The sequence below is a fragment of the Rousettus aegyptiacus genome, unplaced genomic scaffold (genome assembly GCF_014176215.1).
Source record: "Rousettus aegyptiacus isolate mRouAeg1 unplaced genomic scaffold, mRouAeg1.p scaffold_m13_p_12, whole genome shotgun sequence".
Lineage (NCBI taxonomy): Eukaryota > Metazoa > Chordata > Mammalia > Chiroptera > Pteropodidae > Rousettus > Rousettus aegyptiacus.
Window position 1 is genome coordinate 26,344,538 of NW_023416287.1, and position 22,330 is coordinate 26,366,867.

Below are 22,330 nucleotides of genomic sequence, written 5' to 3' on the forward strand. Positions count from 1 at the left end.
TGACAGTAATATTCCTTCTTTGTATTTGGAGGAAATGTGAAGGGGTAATAACTACTTTTCATAAGACCAAATGATCCTTCTTTATCAGACCTAGATATAATTTCAGAAAGAAAGATCTATATTTGTGTCCATCAGAGTATTTAGGAACACCCCAACATTTTGAGAGAGAGAGAGAGAAGCAGAGAGAGGCAGAGAGAAGCAGAGAGAGAGAGAGAGAGAGAGAGAGAGAGAGAGAGAGAGAGAGGTGAGAAAAAAGCATAATAATAAAACAATAAAACATAAGAATCTTATTTTAAGGTAGCGATTCTCTCAATTGTTTTACTCAATACTTCACAGTGGTTAAACAACCAGGGAGCTGGTGAAAAATCAATTTTAAAATTACACTGGCTACTAAGTTCACCTACAATGTCATATGCCTGGCTTGGGAATGAATCTAAGAGTCACGTGACCAGAGCTTTGTGGGCATACAACCAGTGCAGTTGCACAGGACTCCATACTCAGGAGACCTCATGCTTGGGTTTAATACTCTGTGGTTAATGGCTTGAAATTCTTAATAATTTTATCTTCGAGCTCATGTTTTACAAGTAATGGCTAAAGGGACATGTGCTGGGGGCTTGGAGTCTAGAATCACACATTGTCCCATCTTTTACCATTTCCCCACCTCCTCTGAATAAGTCCTTGGCTGCTGGCTCACCCATCTGCCCAGTGACAGCTCCACCCTCCACACCAAGGGTCCTAGACTCGGGCACAGAGGGGTCAGGCAGGTCATAGGATGGTGCCCCACGCATCTGTGAAGGTCTACACTGTGAGTAGCCCCATGCCCAAGGAAACATGACACTACATAGTAAATAAAAGATACCGTGACAGGTTAAGAGAGAAACCATGGAGGAAAGGAAAATGTGTTTTTCCTGCTTTTTGAACAGAGGGTCAGCATTTTCATTTGACATGATCCTCACAAATAATGTAGTTGGCCCTGCAAGTGACTGTGGAAAGAAGCAAAAGAATAAAGAAGAGGAATTAGGAGGTATGAGAATTAGTGGGGTATGTGTTAGGGGAACAGGATGGGAAATATCATTCATAGATTAAAATGGTTGAATTCTATATTGTTCCAAATAAACCAGATATATTCTTTTCAAAAAATGCTTTATTTCTTTCTAATTAAAAAGTAATATATATCACAAAATATTCAGATAATAATCAGACACTAAAGGTAGGAATGGAAATCTACATTCAAAGAAGGAGCAGAGCCCAGGGCATTAAAAAGTATCTAGAGAATCACAATTTCCTACCAATTCATCCCAATTCTATCTACTGAGGAGGTATCAAGTGCTACCTCTTCAGTGTTCTAAATTCAAGTTGCCTGTTTCTCCAGGCATGGCCAACCTTTTGAACCTGAACATGCAATTTCAGAACACTGTTTTAAGGACATCTAAACACAATGCAGGTTAATCAACAATGAGATCATTATCTTTTCACCTCAGCATTAGCTACTTCTAATTTTACCAAAGGACAGCTTTTGTTTTTCAGCACTTAGCTTGCCAGGGGATGACGTTGTCTAAACACATTTTCAATGTTTTCTTTTTAACAGTTAATATATTTCCAGGATGCAAGTCCATTTCTTTCTGAAAGGTTCCTAGGACACCCATTGAAAAAGTCAAAAGCAATGAACTAAAAGGGACTGCTATTTTGTTGGAGAAGAACGACACCCTTTGTATCGAAGTGGGGAATTACAGACTGTGGTCACCCTCTGCACAGTGTCTCTTTGTCAAGTAATACATGCTGAAAAAAAATAATACAGATGGGAAAATATTGTGCACTGTCAGATCTTGGAAAGGGCCAAAGGATTTTTCCTCACCAATGTCTTGTCAATGACTTTCACATTCTGGCACCCTGAAAAAATAATGCATACATTTAATATGGAATGAATGCAATAATAATCAGGCAGGTAATCGTTTTCCCAAGGAATGTAAAACTTGACAAATGTAAGGTTTATGATTCAAGGTAGCCTTGCCAAATCTTATGTGGCATGAGACCATTTTTATTACCTAAACAGCCCTTAACACAAAATGACTGGCACATATTTTTATTAACACAAAGAGTATATTCTTTCTGCCACATTTAATAGAGAGTCAGTAGCTGAAAGCTCTTTTTTAGGATTTGTCTATAGCAAATTAAAATGTGTAGTGAGGATTCACAGAATGACATTCTTCTCCCTGAGACTGTGTCCACACAGGCTCAGCACAGTAGTGAGTAGACCGTTGATACTGGGGATTCTATCCATGGGGATAATCTGAGTGATATGGGTCACAGAAAAGGAAACCCTTGTTACTTTCAAAAGTGGGGCGGTTGATAATTAACTCAAAGACATTCTTTGCATCTAGAGGTCCATCTGAGTTAAATTTAAAAGTTACTAGTAATAATGGAGCTTATTTACTTATTTGTTCCTTCAGCAAATATTGTTCATGTGCCAGGCACTCCTCTAGATACTGGAAACACTTCAAGGAAAACAAGAGACAAAGATCCCTGCCTCATGCTTATTACATTCTAGAAAGAGATAACATGTAATGCATGTAATTTAAAAAATAGATCATACAATAGATCATCTATAGAAAATGACAGGCGCTATGGTAAAAGAATGAAACAATAGAAGAGAAAGAAAACTGGAATTTGAGTTGGCAGGTAGAAAACAAATAGCCATTTTAGACAGGGTGGTCAGGATGGAACCGTCTGAGAATGTACAATGTAAGTGACCTGAAGAACATGAGGGCGTTAGCCATGCATATATCGGAGAAAAGAGCATTCAGGCAGAGGGAATAGCCGATGTAAAAGCCCTCTTGCTGAAACGTGTCTGGCATAGTCAAGGAATAGCAAGGAAATAAATGAGGCCTGGGTAGAATGAGCCAAAGTGACAAGAGTAGGAGTTGAGGTCAGAGGTGACAGAGGTCAAGCCATATAAGGCCTTGTGCAGTATTGCAAGCACTTTGGCATTTACTCTGAGTAAACTCAGAGCCATCAAAGGGTTCTGATCAGAAGACAGCCATGATCTGAAATAAGATTTAAAAAGGTCCTGCTGACTACCATGATCAGAATAGGCAGGGAGGAGGAGGTAGGCAAGGATAGACAGATGCACTTGCAATACCCAAGGGGAGAGACATGATGGGGAGGATACACAGAAAGACTGTCGCAGTACGCAAGATAAAGAGAGATGATGACGACTCTGGCCAGAGTGATGGCAGCGAAGGTGGTGGGTGAGGTCAGATTCTGATTACATTTTACAGTTAGAGCCCCTGTGGGTGTGAGGGTATGAAGAAAAAGAGTCAAGAATGACTCAAGATTTTGAACAGAGAAACTGAAACCATGGCATTAACATGAACTGAGTTTGGAGAGTCTTCAGGTGGAACAGGACCCAACTTCAAATTTAATGGCACCCCTTAATGATTCCATCATCTTGCTCCTCAAATTCACTTTTTTTTCTACCCAGAAGCCTGGCTTAAAGACCACTAGAAGAAAAGAAAGTTGTAAATTGAAGCAACAAGTCTTACCACTCAGAGCCATGGCCAAACGAAATTCTTCCTTTAGAATCTCAAGGACATCTTGAACACCTTTCTCTCCCTAAGCAGGTAAAAGATACAGATCTTCTGGGTAAGTCATTCTGACTTGTTTCATGTATTTATTTCACTGTCAAATCATCCTGTTTTATATGTTTATTTCTTTGTCCTCCAATTACCTGAGAAGCTAAGCCCCAAATGACTGGCCTCCCCACAAACACAGCCTTGGCTCCCAGGGCCAGAGCTTTCAGGACATCGGTGCCTTTCCGAACACCCCCATCCAGGAAGACTTCCACCTTCCCTTCCACAGCCTCCACGATTTCTGGCAGAGCATCAATCTGTGGAGAGAAGAGGTCAATAATGGAACATTAGGCATGATGAACTGTTACCCAACTCAACCTCTACAGGCCAATGACCATCTGAAAGTGGCTCAGAGTAGAAGAAGCTAAGTAGGTTTGTAATCAATAGTAAAATTGTTCCCTCTTGAAATAAAAGAGGTGTAAATGTTAGTAACTGAAAAAGAACAACTAAATTTGGAGTTGAGTGGCTTGTTTTTCTTTCAAAGTCCAAGATTTTGTTTTAGTTCCTGATGTTCAAATTCAAAGATCATGATTAAAAAATATAGAAACACAATAGCTATTTTTTATTAAATGCATAAAAGTAAATAAAGTATCTTGCTCATATAAATTATTCTGAACGTTATTTACTTATTTAAAATCAATTGTTACAATTTGTGGTAGTAGAAGTAGTGGTGTATAAAAATGCAAACATGGCTAGTAATGAAACACTTAGTCTCTGATTTCCATATCCAAAACACTTTGCATTCAGTCATACATTAGAGAAGTCTCCATGAAAATATTTTTCCGGCTTTTAAAGGAATATGACCACATACAGCTTGACATTCCTTGCCTTGATTGGCAGTTGATAATGGACTTACATCATCACTAGAGAACACACAATTCTCTTAGAGGTTCATCTGGTGGATTGCATTATTATTGCTTTCATACCACTCTGAACCCACTTCTTTTCCAAGGCAACTTTGCAGTGTTTCCTGCTAAATGAATGAATAAATGAATGAATGAATGAATAAATAAGTGTACTTGCCCACTCCTTGCCATTGGTCCACTCCTTGCAACTTACTTTGGCCGATAACATGTGAGTAGAGGGGGCAGAGTGTCATTTCTGGGCGTAAGCCTTAAGCAACCTCGTGCATCTCAACTTTCTCTTGTACCTGTGCCATTTGCCAAGAGAGGAGATTCCCCTGGGCAACGCTTCCCCTTTAGCTGGGCCCCAGAATATTCAGGAAGCAGAGGTAGCCTAGCCAAGCCCAGCTGGATCTGGAACTGGGAGCACAGCCATATAACCAGTATGAAGTCTGTATCAACATACCCCCAGTTCACACAAAGTTTCATGGGAATAAATTACTTTTGATTTAAATCACTGAGTTTGGAATCTTGTTTTATAGCATCATGTGGCAATAGCGAATATACCTGGCTAATAGCCAATATAGTTAATAGCTAATAGCTGATGCGGTCGGCTACTTTGATGTAAATCTTTGCACTTGAGAATGGAAACAATTCCCAAGGTGACCTATAGGTCAAAATCTGTAGAAATTACTCACATTCATACCAAAATATTTAAATATAAAATTAAGTCCAATTCCTATGTAAAATGCATGCTGAAAAAGCTACTATGCAGTTTTCCTAGAAATAATTGTGCTGAAAACGCTCAAAATCTCTCGCACTTCTCCCCTAAAGTTTTAAAGGCTAAACTTAAAAGGAATTTTATGTAAAAGGCTGAAGACCAAACCCAGCAGCAGATTTGGAGGAAGTGAAGGCAATATTTGGCATGCAGCCCCTAAATGTTTGGCAAGTAATGTGATTTTCCTCTTTTCCTTTAGGCTTTTCTGCCTTGCCAACCATGATTTGGATCCATTTACATATGCCCCTTTACTTATACATAGTCCTTCTTTTACAGTCAGGCAAGTTACATCAATACATAAATGCTACAATTTTCAAGCAATGATGCAAGCTATAATTAAGCATATTTCCCCATTTGAAACCAGAACCAAAGAAAAATATTAGCTAGCTTGGGTTCAACACACATTTTCTAAGTCACGCAAATGAAGTCCCTTTAGGTTGTTTCCAATGCCCAATCTGGCCTGAAAGGAAGCTAATAAGGATACTTAAAATGTGAATCCTGAGTTATAAAATGGAATTCCGATTGGTGCTTCCTGTGTCTGTGGACAAGGATGTTCTATCTGCTGCCGAACATTCTTATCCTCCTCCCTTTTTCTTTCCTTTACTGCGGTATTACTGCGGTGTGTTTCAGACAATAATTCTGATCAAAGGAGATTAAATAAAAAATATAATAGACAAATCCACTCTTTTATGACTCTGTTATGTTTCCTTCTTTTCAGCTTGCTACACATCTAAGAGACTATTCATTTCAGCTTTTTCTTTCTTAGTGGTACTTTAGACAACCATTTGTGAGCTTAACTCCAGTGGAGTAAACCTATAGGGAAATACGGTAAGATGCCAATATGCCATTGTTCATTTTATCCAACCATTCACTGACTTATCCAACACTCTATCAAAGACTTGGTATATTCAAGGCACTACACCAGAAAAATATCACAGATATGCGAGAAGAATCCCACACGGATCCAACTCACAGACTTCTCTTTCCTGTTCATGTTCCAGTCATACTCTTCCAAGATGCTCCCTGTCCCTCCAAGCTTCCACTCATTGGGAGTTCTCACCTTTCTACCTTCCTGTAGCATCCATTGTTATAGTACTGATTTCTGACATTTTAGGCATGGAAGAAACTTTTTAAAGGTTTTACACCAAAGCAGTCAAACATAAATAAAAGCAGATAAAGTCAGAGCTGCTTCAGTTAAAGCCAAGTAGACAGAGTCCGGACTTCTGCCCATAAATCCTTCCTGACTCTCTACTCTACCCTGTCCATCATACTTTACCAGGAAGACCTTGAGGGGTTTCTACTCAGCAGGCTTAGACAATCACTGGCCCATGTAGGTATGGCTGATTATTTGCAATTGCAAAAATGGCCGCAATTATTTCCCTTCCTATCTTTATTTCTTTGCAATGTGACATTTCATCTCCTTCCATTATGGGAGAGAAATGAGGCCAGAAGAGCCTATTTCCTTACTGCTGGTATCTGAACTAGCCATTGTGATCAACCGCATGTGAGAGAAGTGATAGTGTGTGTGTTCTAAGCCTAGATCTCGAGAGGTCTTGTATGCTTGCACTTACTCTCTAGGAAATCTGCCACCTATTCACGAGAACCAGTCCACTAAATGTACTAGATGTGAGACAAGACAGAACTAGCATGTCCCTGCGGAGGTCATCCTACACCAGCCTTTCTTAATAAACCCAGTAGCTAACCACAGATACATAGGAGTGACCCCAGCCAGAAAAACCTTCCGGCAAATCTCAGCCCAAATTGCCAACTCACAAAATTGTGCCATAAGTAAATAGCTATTGATTGTTTGCCAGTAAGTTTCAGAATTGTTTGTTACACAGTAAAAGCTAAGTGATATACCAAGTGGTTCTCAAAGGTAGAATTGTGGATCCCTTTTAAAAGATGAAATAAAACCTCTTAGATCTCGTAGAAGATGCCCAAGGACTCAATTTTGGCAATACTTGACTTTAACAAACCAAATACTTATTTTATAAAAATGTTCTATAGTTGAGAATTTTCACTGGAAAAGAGCGTCATATTTTTAAGCTTAAATTAATTTGGTTCCCATTAGCATCAAAACAAAAATGAAAAAAGAAAAAAAGAAGAAAAAAATGCTGCTATAGTTCAAAGGCTCCAGAGAATCTGTCTTTAGACCCCAGTTTGAGATGCTGCAATACTATGACTTGGGAAATCAATTTGATTCTGTCATATCGTTCTGCAATTACTTCAAGACTAATCATGGCCACGTTATTACCTTGAGGGTAAGGAGCTTGACAAAAACTTAATTTTTAACTACTTTTGGGTAGAGCAGAGGTCTAGCAGTGGCTCTTAGTAGTATGGTATTAAGACGAACTGAAGTTAAATTCTTGTTCTAGGAGACTTAGTGATAAGTATTTCTCTGTCCAAGGGAATTTTGTGCTTTATAGAAATGCAAAAATGACATAATCCAGCCTCTTTCTTTTTGCAATCCACACAATACTACTGAGGAAGCTCAGGGTGAAAAGTTTAAGCAACTTACTCACCCAGCTCTCACTCCTTAAAGAGGCAAGACAAGGACTTAAACCCAAGACTCTAAACTCCCATTTCAGTGTTCCTCCCATGACATCATTCTACCTCTCTGGCTCTGATTTATGATATCATAGGATCTGCAGGACAGCAAGTCTTTCTGTGTATCTACTGAAAATTTTTACACCACGGCCTCTTTTAAGCCTTTTGCCACTCAACTCAAAACTTACACATCAAGGGAAAAATATCTTCACCATAACCCGAATCCTTTCTCACATTTCTCTCCCTATGATAGGCCTTAAATCTGCTGTAGAGTATGAGGCAAAACTCAAGCAAGCATCTCTTCTCTTGCACACAGCACGCAAAGGGGAGGATCATTGTTTTTTTTTTCAAACAGTCTCCAAGACCACAGCTCAAAAAGGCCTTTTAGATGAATTTCCATATCCCTTTAGCCAGAGGGAAATAAACCACACCATTTAGGTATTTTTTCTCTCTTAAAATCTAGTTAGATTTGATTTCAGTAGATTTAGATATATTATTTTAAGGAAAAAAAAAATATTGGCCCACACAGTAAGTCTATGTCTTCATATACAAGAGAGCCATAATCTACAAAAACGCCTTGAGCTGTGACCAACTTCTCCTCCTTCTCCCAGAAGTCTTCACTCTTCCTTCTCCTTTTATCTGTGGGCAACATTTAATATAGAGATCCACCTAAAAAGATGGGTCTCTATAAGTAGAGGTGAATTAGAAAGAGCTGAAACCATCCAGTTTTATGATTTAAATTCTTAACAGCATAATCTGAAGTGTGCAAAGACTGTTCATTTCTAACATTAGTGCTCTAGGAAAAACTGTGAGTACAGGTATGGACATATATATGCCCCTGTAGTCATATAGTATCCCCTAAGACCTATTAAACTGGTATATGGATTTAGTTAAATCAACCTGTTAGTTCAATGAAGCAACAGTCCATCTTACTTGACTAAATTATTTGTTCTATGCTATTTCAAGTTTGAATAAATTTAACTGGTCATCTCAATTAAAGCCATCCATTTAATAACTGTCTCTGAATAATTCTGATAAAAAGGGGTAATGTACATGATGATCTAGTTGAAAGATGGGGGTCTAAAAAGTCCATCTGCATTATTTGGCAGATAATTTTTTAAGTTTTGTTACATGATGCTAGCTTGCTTTACCTATAATACATCAGATTACAAGATATTAAAGTTTAAAGGCACCAAAGAAATAATCTAATGATGTTTTTAAACCTTAAAAGATAAGAAAACTAAGGTTTGGAGTGGAAATTGAGTCTCTTTGCCCTGTCACAGTTCAGGCTCTTCTTTCCTTCCTTGGCTATCATAATCATCCAGGTCACCTAATTAATCTTCCTGCCTGCTGTCATGCCAAAATTCAATTTATAAGACTCACTGCTGCTAAATCAAGGCTCTTCTATTGTATATCCAATGATATCATATTCAAGACCCCTTCCTTACCTGTCCACATAAGCATATTTCCCAGAACCCTCCCCCTACCACCAGACACTACAAACAAAATGGATTACTTGGAATTCCCCAAGTATCTCATTCTTTCCCATCACACATGGGGTCCGCATGGGGTCCACATGGGGACAAAGCAGAGGTGAAAGGCAACTGCAAAACCATTGCCTCATCTAAAAGAAGTTTGGCCACGTCCCCACAAGTGGACAGCACAGAAGTGAACTACTCTTTAATACCTCCCCCGCAACAGCACCTACTGCTCCTGTCCCCCTATATGGGATGGTGAATCCACAAAATCCACCCCTGGATAGGTGTCTGTCTCCATGACTTTTGATCTATTTCTGACCCCTTGATCTTAAAATCTGCCCCAGGCACTCTGTTGGTCTTCTTGGTTCTTGGCTCTCTTGAGGTTAATTTCTTTTCTATACAGTTTTAACTCAGTCCCAACCTTTCCAGACAGTTTACTTTTTTATCTAGATTTTGGACTTCGGTTTTCCTGGTATAATGTGTACAGTGTATAAAAACCATAGATGCACACTGGGAATCTCCTGGGTAGCTTTAAAAAATATTAGTACTTATGCCCCACACCCCTAAAGATTCTGATAAATTGATCTGGTGTGCAGCCTGGGCTTTGAGAGTCTTTAAAGTTCCCCAGGTGATTCTCACATGCAGCAAGGAAGTTCACAGCTCAAGCAGAGTAGCCTGTTTGCAGCTGATCTTCCCTCATTTAGGCCACAGGATTTCCATCTCCATTCTCACTTTCCCTCCCTATCTATACAGGTTTTCAGACCCACATCCACAGGAAATTTCAGTCTGTCCCTCCTCCTGACTTCCTGTCACAACTGTACTAATGATCTCAAACTCCACTGAAGCCTTTTTTAATTACTTCAACTGTCTATTCAGTCCTCTTTTTTTGGAATTTCATGGCATAATCATTTCCAATTTACATTATGCCTATCGGTGTACCAATGAATACAGAAATAATCCTTACCTACAACTGACTTATTATTTAATGGAAGATTTTACAAGTTTATAAATAAATGTATTAGACTAATTAATGACAAATTTGGGTAGTTATATGCCACTAAACTTCAAATCCAAGATCTCATATATTCACACCCATTTTCCCTTATGTGCTCACACCAAAACATTCACAGAGAAGAGGCAGACACAGAGATAATCAAATCTGTGGTGGAAATTAAAACTCCAAAGAGAAATCCTGGTGTAGGCTGTAACTCACAGTGGCTGGCACCCCATCAAGTTGTCTAGCTCCATGATTCGACACCAAGATCCCATCCAAACCATGTTTAACTGCCTCCTTGGCATCATCTCCTAGAAAAAGCAAGCCAATCATTAACCATAACAGAAGGCTTGGGTTTGGAGGTTGAAAAATTACAGTCAAAAGGAGCCTGATTTCACACATATATGTACCTTCTTGAAACCTTTAGCACAGAAATACGCTCGCTCAAGCATTAGATCTAGAATAGCTATGATAGTATCCTTGGCTGAAAAAATTAGCACTTATGACAATATAATTATAAAATAAAATTATCAATAAATAGTAAATTGGCATGCAGTTAGAATTTATTTATCCTCATAAGGAAGCATTCTGCTAAGTATGTTTTATTTCTGTTAATAAGCTCATGCCATTTAGCATTTAGCAGAATCATTCTTCTATGGTTTGGATAGCATTAAATAATATATAAGTGGCAAGAACTTTGAATGTAACAGGTAATGAATAAGTCTAATACAAAAACATTTTTTAATACAAAGTTATAACTTCAGTAAGTATTTTAAGTTATATTGTTCTATAATTAAATATATTTTCCCATTGAATTATCTAAAAATATTAAAATTGTTATATCTCTAATTGTGCTTCAAAGTATATTGATTTCTCAAACTATTGATTTCTGAAAATCTTAAAATAGATTGTTCTCTTAAATCAATTTCCAACTTATTTTTTATATTCTACATTTTAAACTACTATTTTCAGCATGCTCCAAATAACAAACCACTTGCTAACAGGATAATGAAACTAATACGAGTTCTCAAGTTTCACACTCAAAAATGGTTGGTTCAAGGTTGTAATAAAAATCAGATTTTGGAAACTTAAGGAGGTGGATACAGAACATTGTATATATTTATAATTCAGCAATGGAAATGAAGGGCAAACCTGACTAAGAATAATAAGATTCACAGGAGAATATGTAATTCTGATTGTTTTCAATTATTGTGCTAAAACATTTCCAAACTGCATTTCATAAAATACTACTTTTTAAATATTCCTATTTTTTAAGTGATGCTAGTATTATTTTTCTTCTAAAACTACAGGTATATAAAAATGTGAAATGCATATTTTATGGACTGAATGTTTGTGTTCCCACAAAATCCATATGTTGAAGCCTTCATATCCATATGTTGAAGCCACACTTTCAATGTGATAGTATTTGACAATTCGGTCTTCGGGGAATTATTAAAGTTAAATGAGGTCATGAGGGCGGGGCTCTTGTGATGGTATTAGTCCTCTTATAAGAAGACACCAGAGAGCTTACTCCCTCGTGCTCTGCTCTCTGCCTGTCTGTTTCTCTCTCCCTCTCCCTCTCTCCATGTTCTCACAAAGAAGAGGTCATGTCAGCACACATTAAAAAAGGCGGCTTCTGCAACCCAAAGGAAGAGCCTACAGCAAAAAAATGACCATGGTGAAACCCTAATCCTGAATTTCCAGCTTCCAGAATTGTGAGAAAATAAATTTCTGTTTAAGCTACCCAGTCTATGGAATTTTGTTATGGCAGCCAAGATGACTAAGACATCTTGTCATCATGTTGTTGTTGGTAGAATTCACCTTTAAGAAATGCTATGATGAACCCTAAAATGCAATGAAATCGTATGAAAGGTGTTCTGACACATAAACATCAGTGTTTACCAACTATGTTGTATGTTATCTATTCGCCTGTAAGTCTGAACTGTTATGCATTTTGTTATATACTCAATAAATAATCAACATTCTATATTAAATATAAAAGCTAATTGTTTCCATGAGACTGTTTTTGGCTACCTGCTTTAATCCAAGTATGCATTACATCTTGTGGGATCTAGTTGGCAATTTTTTAGTCAATCATAGGAAAAAGGCCATAGCCTCTACCTCACTGATTGATTAATATTTTGTATTTTAATGCTGCTTCATATTTGAACTACCTATGTTTTATTACAGAGCTTTCTTTTCCTGGATTTCTAACTGCATTTCTTTTCTTTCCCTTTTTCTCCATTTATCATAGAGACTTTGGAGTATCTTTGAGTTCTTCAAATTTTTCAATTATTCTATCTAACCCATTTAAACCACCTTATTTCCCCTCTGGAGAAAACCCCCTGAGCCCTCTATGTTCCTGTTCTATCCTGCTCTGGTTATTCTAAAGGCCTACTGATGACCTTCATCCTATAGAATTGCTCCTGCTCACTCTGGGTTGAATCTAGTGTAGTCTAGGTTATACATTCATTTGGTTCACATTCTCATTTGTTTATAGTACATTCCCTTATAATTTCCTAAAAGAAGAGGTAAACTTATAGGCTATTTAAATAACTTCTCTTGTGTTTGAATGATAATTGGATCAGATATAATATTCTAGGTTGAAAAATCCTTTTCTTTAGAACCTTAAAGACATGACTTCATTGTAGTCTAGTGCCCACTGCTGTTGATAAGAAAACTGATGCCAGTTTGACTCCCATTCCTTTGTAATTCACCAGTTTTATGCTTGTTTTCCCTCTTTATACACATTTTTCAAGAGATGTAATAAGTTGTCTGTTTTTTCAATATAAGGACTTATGATTCCAGCATTGAGGCATTGTCTATCTTTAATAAATCCCCCATTGCTGCTTTCTTTTACTCTTTTATCTGAAGACCTTATCAGTTGAATGTTGGACATTTTAAAGGGTCTGCAAGCTTCTTCTTTATTTAACCATATTTTCCTTATATTTGTTTTGCTGTTATTTGACATTTTGGGACATGCCACTGACTCTATTGTTCAATCGATAATTTCACTTTTAATTCCAGAAATAAAATTGGTTAAATATTTGGTAACTCCTTCTTATATTCTGATTGTCTTTTCATGGTAGACTTTCCTTATTTAGGTATATTTTTAATTTCTCTGAGTCTATCATTTGGAATTTTTTCAGTTCTTTTCCTTGTTTTATCCTTTTCCTCTAGGATCAGTTTTTCTGTAGATTTATCTTGGTCTTTTACATTTTGAGGTTTCTGATCTGCCTAGTGATGCTAAATTTTTCATTTATATTTAAGGGAGAAAGATTGGGGAGCTGTTATAGGTTTCCTGGGCTGTTTTGTAACTCAATTTAATTCACTCCAAGTTTTTGCCAGAAGTAGAAATTCTTTCTTGGAGCTCCGTGTGGGACAAGGCAAGGAATGTAAACTAAGGGGCTATTTGACTACAAGCTCCTCAGGGTCAGAATGAGGATAGCATCGTATCATAGTGTAAATGTTATCCTCTCATAGGTTGTCCCAGCAATCCATTTATTTCATTGGAAAGGATTAAGCTACTATGTTAATTAAGTTGCTGATCATTGCACAAGAGGTGAGAGAGGATTGCTGGCTGGTGAAATAGTTTCACAAACAGAACTCCAATTAATCCCTATGCTTCTAGTCTCCATTTCTGAGCCCTTAACCTTACCACACTTTCAGACTGGACACCTAGAGCCTCTCGGGCATTCCATTATATAGTTTCCCCCTGCCTCCTCCAGGGTTCCCTCCAAGCCTATCTTGAGAGGCAATTTTTTGTATGGTCCTCCCATCAACAGGCTCATTTACATTTTATTTCTTTCATAAGTTTCTTGAAATTTTTCTGCTGTTCATGCCCCTCATCTTCCTTTGCTTTGCTATCGTAAGTATTATGTATTTTTGAATCTCTGTACTTTAATTTCAATGGAGGTTTAGATAACAGACTACATAGGTATTCAGTCCAGCATTTTGAACCAGAAGCTTATACGTAATATACAATATACAATAATGTAAAATATTATTTTATATAACAATAACACATTATTATTTAAAATGTTTAGAAAATTGTTCTCTAAATATATGGCCTTAATACAGTGCTATTCAAATGAACTCTTCTCTGATGATGGACATGTTCTTGATCTGTGCAGTTCTAAACAGTAGCCACTAGCCACATGTAGCCATTGAGTAGTAGAAATGTGGCAGTGTGACTGAGGAACTGGAATTTTACTTTTATTAATTAACTTAGTCACATTTGGCAAGTGGCTGCCATATCAGACAGATCAGCTTTAATGTTTGTTTGAATTTAACTATTCTAAAAAAGAGATGTAGTATGGTGTTTTTTTAAAAAGCCTAATGTATCCATAAACAATCTTAACAAAAAATTTAAAATATATTTGGAATTTGCATGGTTTGCTCTGGTTATCTAGTTATATATGTGATTCTCAAACATTAAGTCAAAAGTGAAAAAAAAGTCAAATACAAGAACTAGATTGAGGATGTATGCAGTACTCTAATTTATATCCAGATGTCTGTGATCATGTAGCTACAACCTATGTTTTGAGAAACTGAATATTATCAATAAACAGCTTCTATACAGTATGAAAAAGGGATTAACTGTTTAGGCTTAATAGTCAGACCACCTGAATTTGACTCCCACAACTGCTACTTGTTGGTTATGTAAATGGCAAGTTATTTCTTCGTACATCAGTGTCCTAACCCACATAATGGGGATAAAAAGCCGCATAAGATTGGTTTGCACATTAAATGAATTGAATGAGTATTTAGAATAACATCGGGTAAACATTAACTATCATTATTGTTATCTGATGGTGTAGGAAGTATAAATTAAGATGATGAATAAGTGGGGAAAGATTCGTTTCCTGGATGCTTTTGGCAAATCTGTTTGAGTTTTGCTTATAACAAAAAATTTTCATTCTAGTAAAGATTAAGATTATAAAGAGCCTTTCTTTGGAAGTAAGTGCTTCTTAATTAAGTTTGTTATCTTCTATAAAATCAAGTGGTATTCCAAGTTCTTTCAGGCAGTGCTAGGAATGTGGGGGGAAATAACATGGGGCTTTGCTCAGAAGATAGGATCATGAGTATCCAGTGAAGTAAAAACAATAAGAATAATTAGTGGTCAAATATCAGCCCCTTTTCTTAGCTGCTTATGAAACAATGTCCAGTTTTACATTTAATTTTAGCCCAGAAAGAAAAAAATCTTGCCTTAATGAGAGAGTCAAAATGTTCTGACTTAGAAAAATGTTCATGAATCTTTAATATTTTCATCAATCCTTAGATGTTACTTATATTGCATTCCACATTTGTTAATTTACTACTCTCTATATTAATTGATTGACAAATGCAATAGTCAATACGAAATAGTACTGTATGATATCTTATTAATATACTATTCCTGTATTTAATCTAAAATACAAAAGTGAAATGTAAATATTCAAGACTTTCCCTCAAGGCACTGGAGCTTTTGACCCAAGACTCTGCACTATCTTACAGTAGTTTAGTAACTCAATCCTAGATATATGGCAGCAGTTTTGAACACAGACCAGGAAAACTGAGTGAATATTCTTTAAGAGTATATTGGAAAAAAATGTATATAGGCAAGGGGCTAGTTAGAAAACAGTTTCTGAGAAACAAAAAGCCACTATAACCTAGTTAAAAATTTTTTTAATTAAAAAAAAAAACTCTAAAAAGCATTATGCCTTTGCTCATAAAGCCATTTTCTTGTTAGTGTGAGTTCTGGCAAAGACCAAATCCTGTCTCAAATAACACGTTTGGAGCATGTGTTGAAGTTTTCCAAGGGCAGAGTTTAACCACAGTGAGAGATTACATCTTGCACTCCAATTTGCATTCATTAAAATGAAATTCTTAAAATGGTGGTAAGGGGGAATATTTCATTGATATCTTTCCAGTTGCCTGTGATTTCATATGCCTGCAACATAATCTGCATCTTTCTGGTAAAAGGAAATGAAAAAGGATGAGTGACTCTCAGTCAATCCATGTGACTTCTAGATAAAGATCTGTGAAATCGTGAGCACTAGTCATGCCAGAACTGGCCCCACCAACCATGAACTACCGCCCCATGCGGACTGAGCATAAGCACTACCTGATGTATGTGCTGTCACAGAGATGTTTCTTGTTTGTTAAATAGATGAAATAAATAGTAACAGAAAAACTAGACAATATAAACTGTACATGTATAAATAAGTCATTTCCTTTCAAATGCCAAATGTTTTATCTCTTTCTCTTGCTTTTGAGCTCTCTCTAGTTTCTAGACTCATATAGTTTTCACTGAGGATTTTACTTACTAAACATTGGGCTCTCTACTTCATGCAAAACATTATGAAAATATGTAGAAACAAGTTCACGTGATCCATATGGATAAAAGGTGGTGGTCCTGGGTAAGATGACCACATAACGAAGTTCTAGAAGCCAAAGTATTTTTTAATATAACACATGATAGTAAAGTCTCATTCCATGGATTTCTAGCATGTTCTATAGGGCAAAGTTGTAGATTATATATAGAAAATCTTAAATTAAAAAGGTTAAAAATTAGATAAACTCATTCTTATATTTGTTCCCTATTTAACACAGACAAATATGAAATTATACTAGAGTTTTATTCTTCCTTTGTGTTTTTAAGCCAGTTGCCCTGGGCCACCTCTGTGATGAGAGTTAATTAAATGTTTGAAACTGCATGAAATTTCTAATTCAATAACATCTTCTCACTTTCTTCGGGTCAAGCACAATTATCTTTTGCCTTAGCAACAACAGTTTCTTAAATGTACTCCCTGACCTCAATTTTGCCACCTCTATCCACTAATTCCACTATACAAAGTGTGATTTTTCTAAAATACTAATCTGATGAGGTTGCTTACTCCTTGATCAAGATCTTTAGTGGTTCTCAAACATCTTAAAGTCTACATTCTCTAATATGGCTTACATGTTTAATAAATTATGACTCATAACTCCTTTATTTTGTCCTTATTTCAGTCTGAGAGTCATTTGACCTGATGCAAAACTTAAGCATCATCTTTCATTCTTAAATGGAATCTCCCCTAATCTTCTCTTATAATGTCCACATCCTATTTTAAACCCACCCTTATAGTTCGTACGTTTCTATCTCAGCTCCTGTAATATCTTATTGGACCCAAATTCTTGTTTATTTGTCCATCTCCTACAAGAATGTGACCTCCTTTTGGCTAAGGACCTCAAGTTATTATCATCAAATTATTATTATTTAAATTTAGCACACAGTAAGCATGATAAATGTTTATGTAATGAATGACTGAGAGAATGAATAAGTGAGTGACTAAAGAATGGAGCAGAACCTTCAGGCTAATGTTCTTAAAACCGACAGGAAGTAGCACTAACAATCATGGATAACAATATGTACGTAAGGTAAGTCAAACTTGTTTAAAGGTGCCTGTAACACCAGGATACACTTATTAAAGTATAATTCTCAAGAAATTTTGAACTAGGACAATGATCAACAGGAAAGACTGTAACAAGATTATTTTAAAAGCACAGATTAAGACATCTGTATTTAAACCTATCTCTACTGACTGAAAGTTTCTCTGGGCTCATTCTTTTACTTTTATTAGCTTCATTCTGCATACATAAGATTAGACAGATAAACTTAGTGGCATGCCTAGAACTTTATAAATAAGAGTCATGTGACCCACATTCAAATAAAAAATAAAAAAGTTTTGATTCTAAGTCACTGTTAACCTTGAGATAAGATAATAGAGTCTCTCATCCCTGAGCCACTTACTCAAAGATTTCCATTTATAATAATAAATGGAAAAGTTATCTATTTAACTGTACTAAAATATATATATTTTCGAAGGCAAGAAAATGTTCACCCATTTTTGTGGGTGAACACATTTACACTTCGAATTATTACAGTCACTGGAACCTCCCTGCAGGAATGAATACATGTGGGATTGAATACCGGGGAAGTAGTCAAGATCCTTAATACCCAGCTTGATAATGGAAGATTTTAATGTTCTACTCAGCTATTCTTTACAGGAAAGTAGATGTGGGATTCACCACACTCAAAAATCAGTCCTAGTCATAGGTACTTGAAAGGAACAGGAAAAAAAACAGAAAAGACTGTCAAAACTGCTCTATCATAACATCATCTTTGGGGCTTCTCATTGGTCTGAGGGTAAATGTTGCAGCTTTCAGCCAAAGCAGGACCTTCTACACAGATCTTGCCAAGCTCCATGATGTGGTGACAGCTCCAAAATAAAGCAACAGCAACCCAATGCTTTAAAAAGGGTAAGTCCTTACTTCTTGAGAGTCCTGCTCTCCTTCAGTATATTATCTAAGAATGAGGGAATATTTACCCGCTAACATCAAAATGGAGAACTGAGACATGGAATGTCTAATTTTCATGTTAATTTGTAGTGATTTTCCCTTAAAAATAGCATGATCATATCCACAAAGAACCATAAAATCAGTATAAACTCAAGTAAAGAAATATACGAACCTCTCAAAATGCCTTTTGCGACAACTGGCAGTGATGTCAGCTCCTTCAGCCATTTAATATCCTCCCAGCTGAGAGATGGGTCTATGGCTTTAGCCACATATGCAGCAAGTCCACTGTTGTCTCCAAAATTTTCCTTAGGAAAAAATGCTAAATCATTGGTTTCAAAATTTTTCATTCTGAAATAAAGAGATACATAAAATGAGAAACCTACCAAAATTAGAGATGTCATTACAATGACTCATTCAATGAAAAAAGAAAAGTTGCCCTCTTCAAATCAACTGGCAGTTCACTCTTCAACCACCTATAGGGGGGTTGCATGCCTATTTTCCATGTTTTGATGTAGGATTCCAGGCTATAATGCCACAATCTAGTGAACTTAATTGGTCACTTAAGGTTTATTTTTCATCTTAGGCTATTTTTTATATATTATTTCAAGGAAAAATATATGGCCAAGTTCAAATAGCTTTACCTTTTTAAGCTAGTTTATGAATATAGACAGCCAGCAATGCATACTAATCATGATGATGAACATTTGCATGGTGCATTACAATTTATAAAGGGCTTTCATATACCAGTATCATCATAATTTTGAAAAATTTTAGAAAATAAAATTGATACTCTGATTCCTATTTTATATAAAAAATAAAAACCAGAAGTACTGAAAGAAATACCCTAAATATAAAACTAGCTAAGGCATCAGTTGGCTCCAAACAGGGCCTCTTGACTCTTAATTACATTCTCTTTGTTCGGATCTCAGTTGCATCATGGCAATTCCATTTGACTTCAGGAAACCTTCCAACGTCCTTGTGGAAGATTCTAGAAGAGACTGAAACTGCAATAACATGTGTTAACACCTTCTATTACCACTGTAGTCTCTTTCCTGCCTACTATTATGGTGGTGGTGAGCATAAGGAGAAGTGGGGGTGTTTTTCAGCAGTTATCAGCTCTTGCTTCCCCCCTCTCCCCTTAGCAGTTCTCTCTGAGGCTCTCTACCTGCTGACTCAGACTTCCCGATCTTCCAGACAATCTTGCCAAGGGCATGAGCTTTCTGATTATCAAGGCCTTCATTTCTTTGCCTGTAGTATGATGGTTAATTTTAGGTATCTACCTGACTGCACTAAAGGATGCCTCAATAGCTGGTAAAATATTTCTGGGTGTTTCTGCGAAGCTGTTTCTGGCTGAGATTAGCATTTGAATTCATAGACCAAGTAAAGATGGGCGCCCTCATCAGTGTTGGTGGGCATCGTCCAATCTGTTGAGGGCCCAAAATGTACAAAAAGATGAGGGAGGATAAATTTATGCTTCCCACTTGAGCTGGGACATCCATCGTCTCTTGCTCTTGGACTTGGGAGCTACTGATTGTCAAGCCTTTAGACTCAAACCAGAACTTATGCTACCGGTCTCCTGGCTCTAGGGCCTTCAGATACAGAACTAGGACTTACACCATTGGCTCCCCTGGATCTCAGGCCTTCAGCTTGGGACTGGGATTACATCACTGCTTTTCCTGGCCCTCTAGCTTATGGACAGTAGTTCATGAGACTTCTCTGCCTCCATAATCATGTGAGCCTCTCTCTCACTTTTATCCCTTCCTTACTCCCCAGGCAGCTCCCTGGATTTCTGTGGCTGCTTTTTTTTTTCTTTTGGTGATTATTTTTTTTTAACAGCTCTATTAAGATATTCACATATAGTTCAAGTAATGTTTCATTATCTATATACATATATATACACACATATATAATGTGTGTGTATGTGTTGTGTGTGTGTGTGTGTGTGTGTGTGTGTGTGTGTGCCACTGCATATACAGATGAAGCTTCACTTGCTCTCCTGCTGCTCACTTCCTGCTGTGCAGCTGGGTTCCTAACAGGCCACTGACCAGTGCTTGTCCACAGCCCGGGGACTGGGGACTCTGTTCTAAAGGAACTGCCAGCACTTAAATCACTGGCTCCATTCTGTTACTAGAAGAACCCAAACTGAGTCACAGCTCCATTGAGTTGCTGCCCTCCTCTAAGTTGAATTTTATTAACTCAGCTTAGACCAGCATTTCTCTAACTCACCTGTAAGATGATGCTACTGGCTCATTTTATACCTGAATTCTTTTCTCCTGGTCTAATGTCCTGATATCCTGACTAGATTTTGGCATTTCTCCAAACTAGAGACAAAGTCTTTTCTGCCTACAGCTCTGACCACTAGCTGGATGGATGGCCATCTGGATACACAATGATACCATGCATATGACTTAGCTGCCTACAGTCCCAAATCCAACTGTGAACTTCATTTCTCTGAACAGCTATCTTTGAATGATGACAATGACCTGAATTCGCTGTGTTCTTCCGTACATTATAAATTACCTGCTGGCCAAACTTCTCTTTGGGTAAATATACAGCTGTATATTTATCTCTGGATTAGTCATAGCTCTTTCTTCCCTTTTACTCACTCTGCCACTGATTATAGAAAGAATCTTGGAGCCATAAGTATAACAATTTTTATATAAACCTAGAGGTACACAGACCCACTATTTTAAAATTATTTTTTAAATAATCATAAGATTTCCATTAAAACAAAACTGGGCTTAATGCTTTTTATATTTTAGTGTATGTTCAGCTACAAGGGCTGGTCGGGTAGTTTAGGTGGCATATATTATCATAGGACATGAATATTTACGTCTCACAAAACTCTGTTTAAGCCATTGGTAAAGTTTTCACAATAAGAATTAAATAGCCCTATACTTTCATGGACTTAAGTAGCTATTACAGATTAGAGAAGATTCCAACTCCATTGCACTCACACTAGTACCCATCCATTGAGCTTTGGTAGGGATTTTAGCTGAAATAGTTGGATATCTCTTTTTATCAAACCACTTAGGGTTGTATATTATATCATAGATTGGCCTTCTGCTGTCATCATAAATTGAATAAAGTAATCTTTTGGTCAATAAATATATCCTGATTATGAAAACCAATTTCAATACTTAGAAATGATATTAATTGATATTAAATTCCAAACTTTAAAGTAATATTGTTAATAAGAAAAAGGTCCAGTCTATCTCTCCCATAGCAAGATCAAAGCAGGGGGCGGGGGACTTCTGTATGTGTATATACTCTACATAGCACCCCACCTCCTCCCAAACAAGCTACAGTGTTTCAGCAGGGGCGGGGTGAAAGGGTGAAATGGATAGGAAAAAACAGAAACATGGATAAAATTATATAAATAACTGTTGTTATTCTTGGACGGCGAAATGCAGATCAACACTTGAATGAATGTTGCCTTACAGAAATTTCAGCGCACAATGAAGCCTTGTTGTTGCTCTAAAACGTTGTTCAAAGCCAGAAGCCAAGAAAAAGTTTTCAGATATCTTGACAGAGACCCGCGATGGAGTGTTTTACCAATGGCTCCATGAATGCTATTTTTATTTGAATTATGACATATGTACAAAAAAACACTTAAAGCACCTTCTGATAACTAAAGTATTCCATTTCATAAGGAAGGAAAGGGACAACATCAAAATAATAACATGATTAGTTATGACTTAATTCTCCGAATCCCAATCTATTTAATGACCCAAAGGCAA

The 22,330-nt window shown here is 36.9% G+C and overlaps 1 protein-coding gene across 1 annotated transcript in view; it reads right to left on the minus strand.

Annotated features, from left to right (window-relative positions):
• Positions 1-1,126: 1,126 nt before the first annotated feature.
• Positions 1,127-22,330, minus strand: part of HAO1 (hydroxyacid oxidase 1) — a 49,303-nt gene continuing 28,099 nt past the window's right edge. Inside the window, exons 4-8 of the mRNA XM_016140584.2 lie at positions 18,763-18,938; positions 10,488-10,579; positions 3,728-3,886; positions 3,543-3,612; positions 1,127-1,890 (exon numbers count right to left, since the gene is read on the minus strand). Coding sequence (XP_015996070.1) covers positions 1,820-1,890; positions 3,543-3,612; positions 3,728-3,886; positions 10,488-10,579; positions 18,763-18,938 — 568 coding nt within the window. The 3' untranslated portion in view covers positions 1,127-1,819. The remainder of the gene's footprint in view (positions 1,891-3,542; positions 3,613-3,727; positions 3,887-10,487; positions 10,580-18,762; positions 18,939-22,330) is intronic.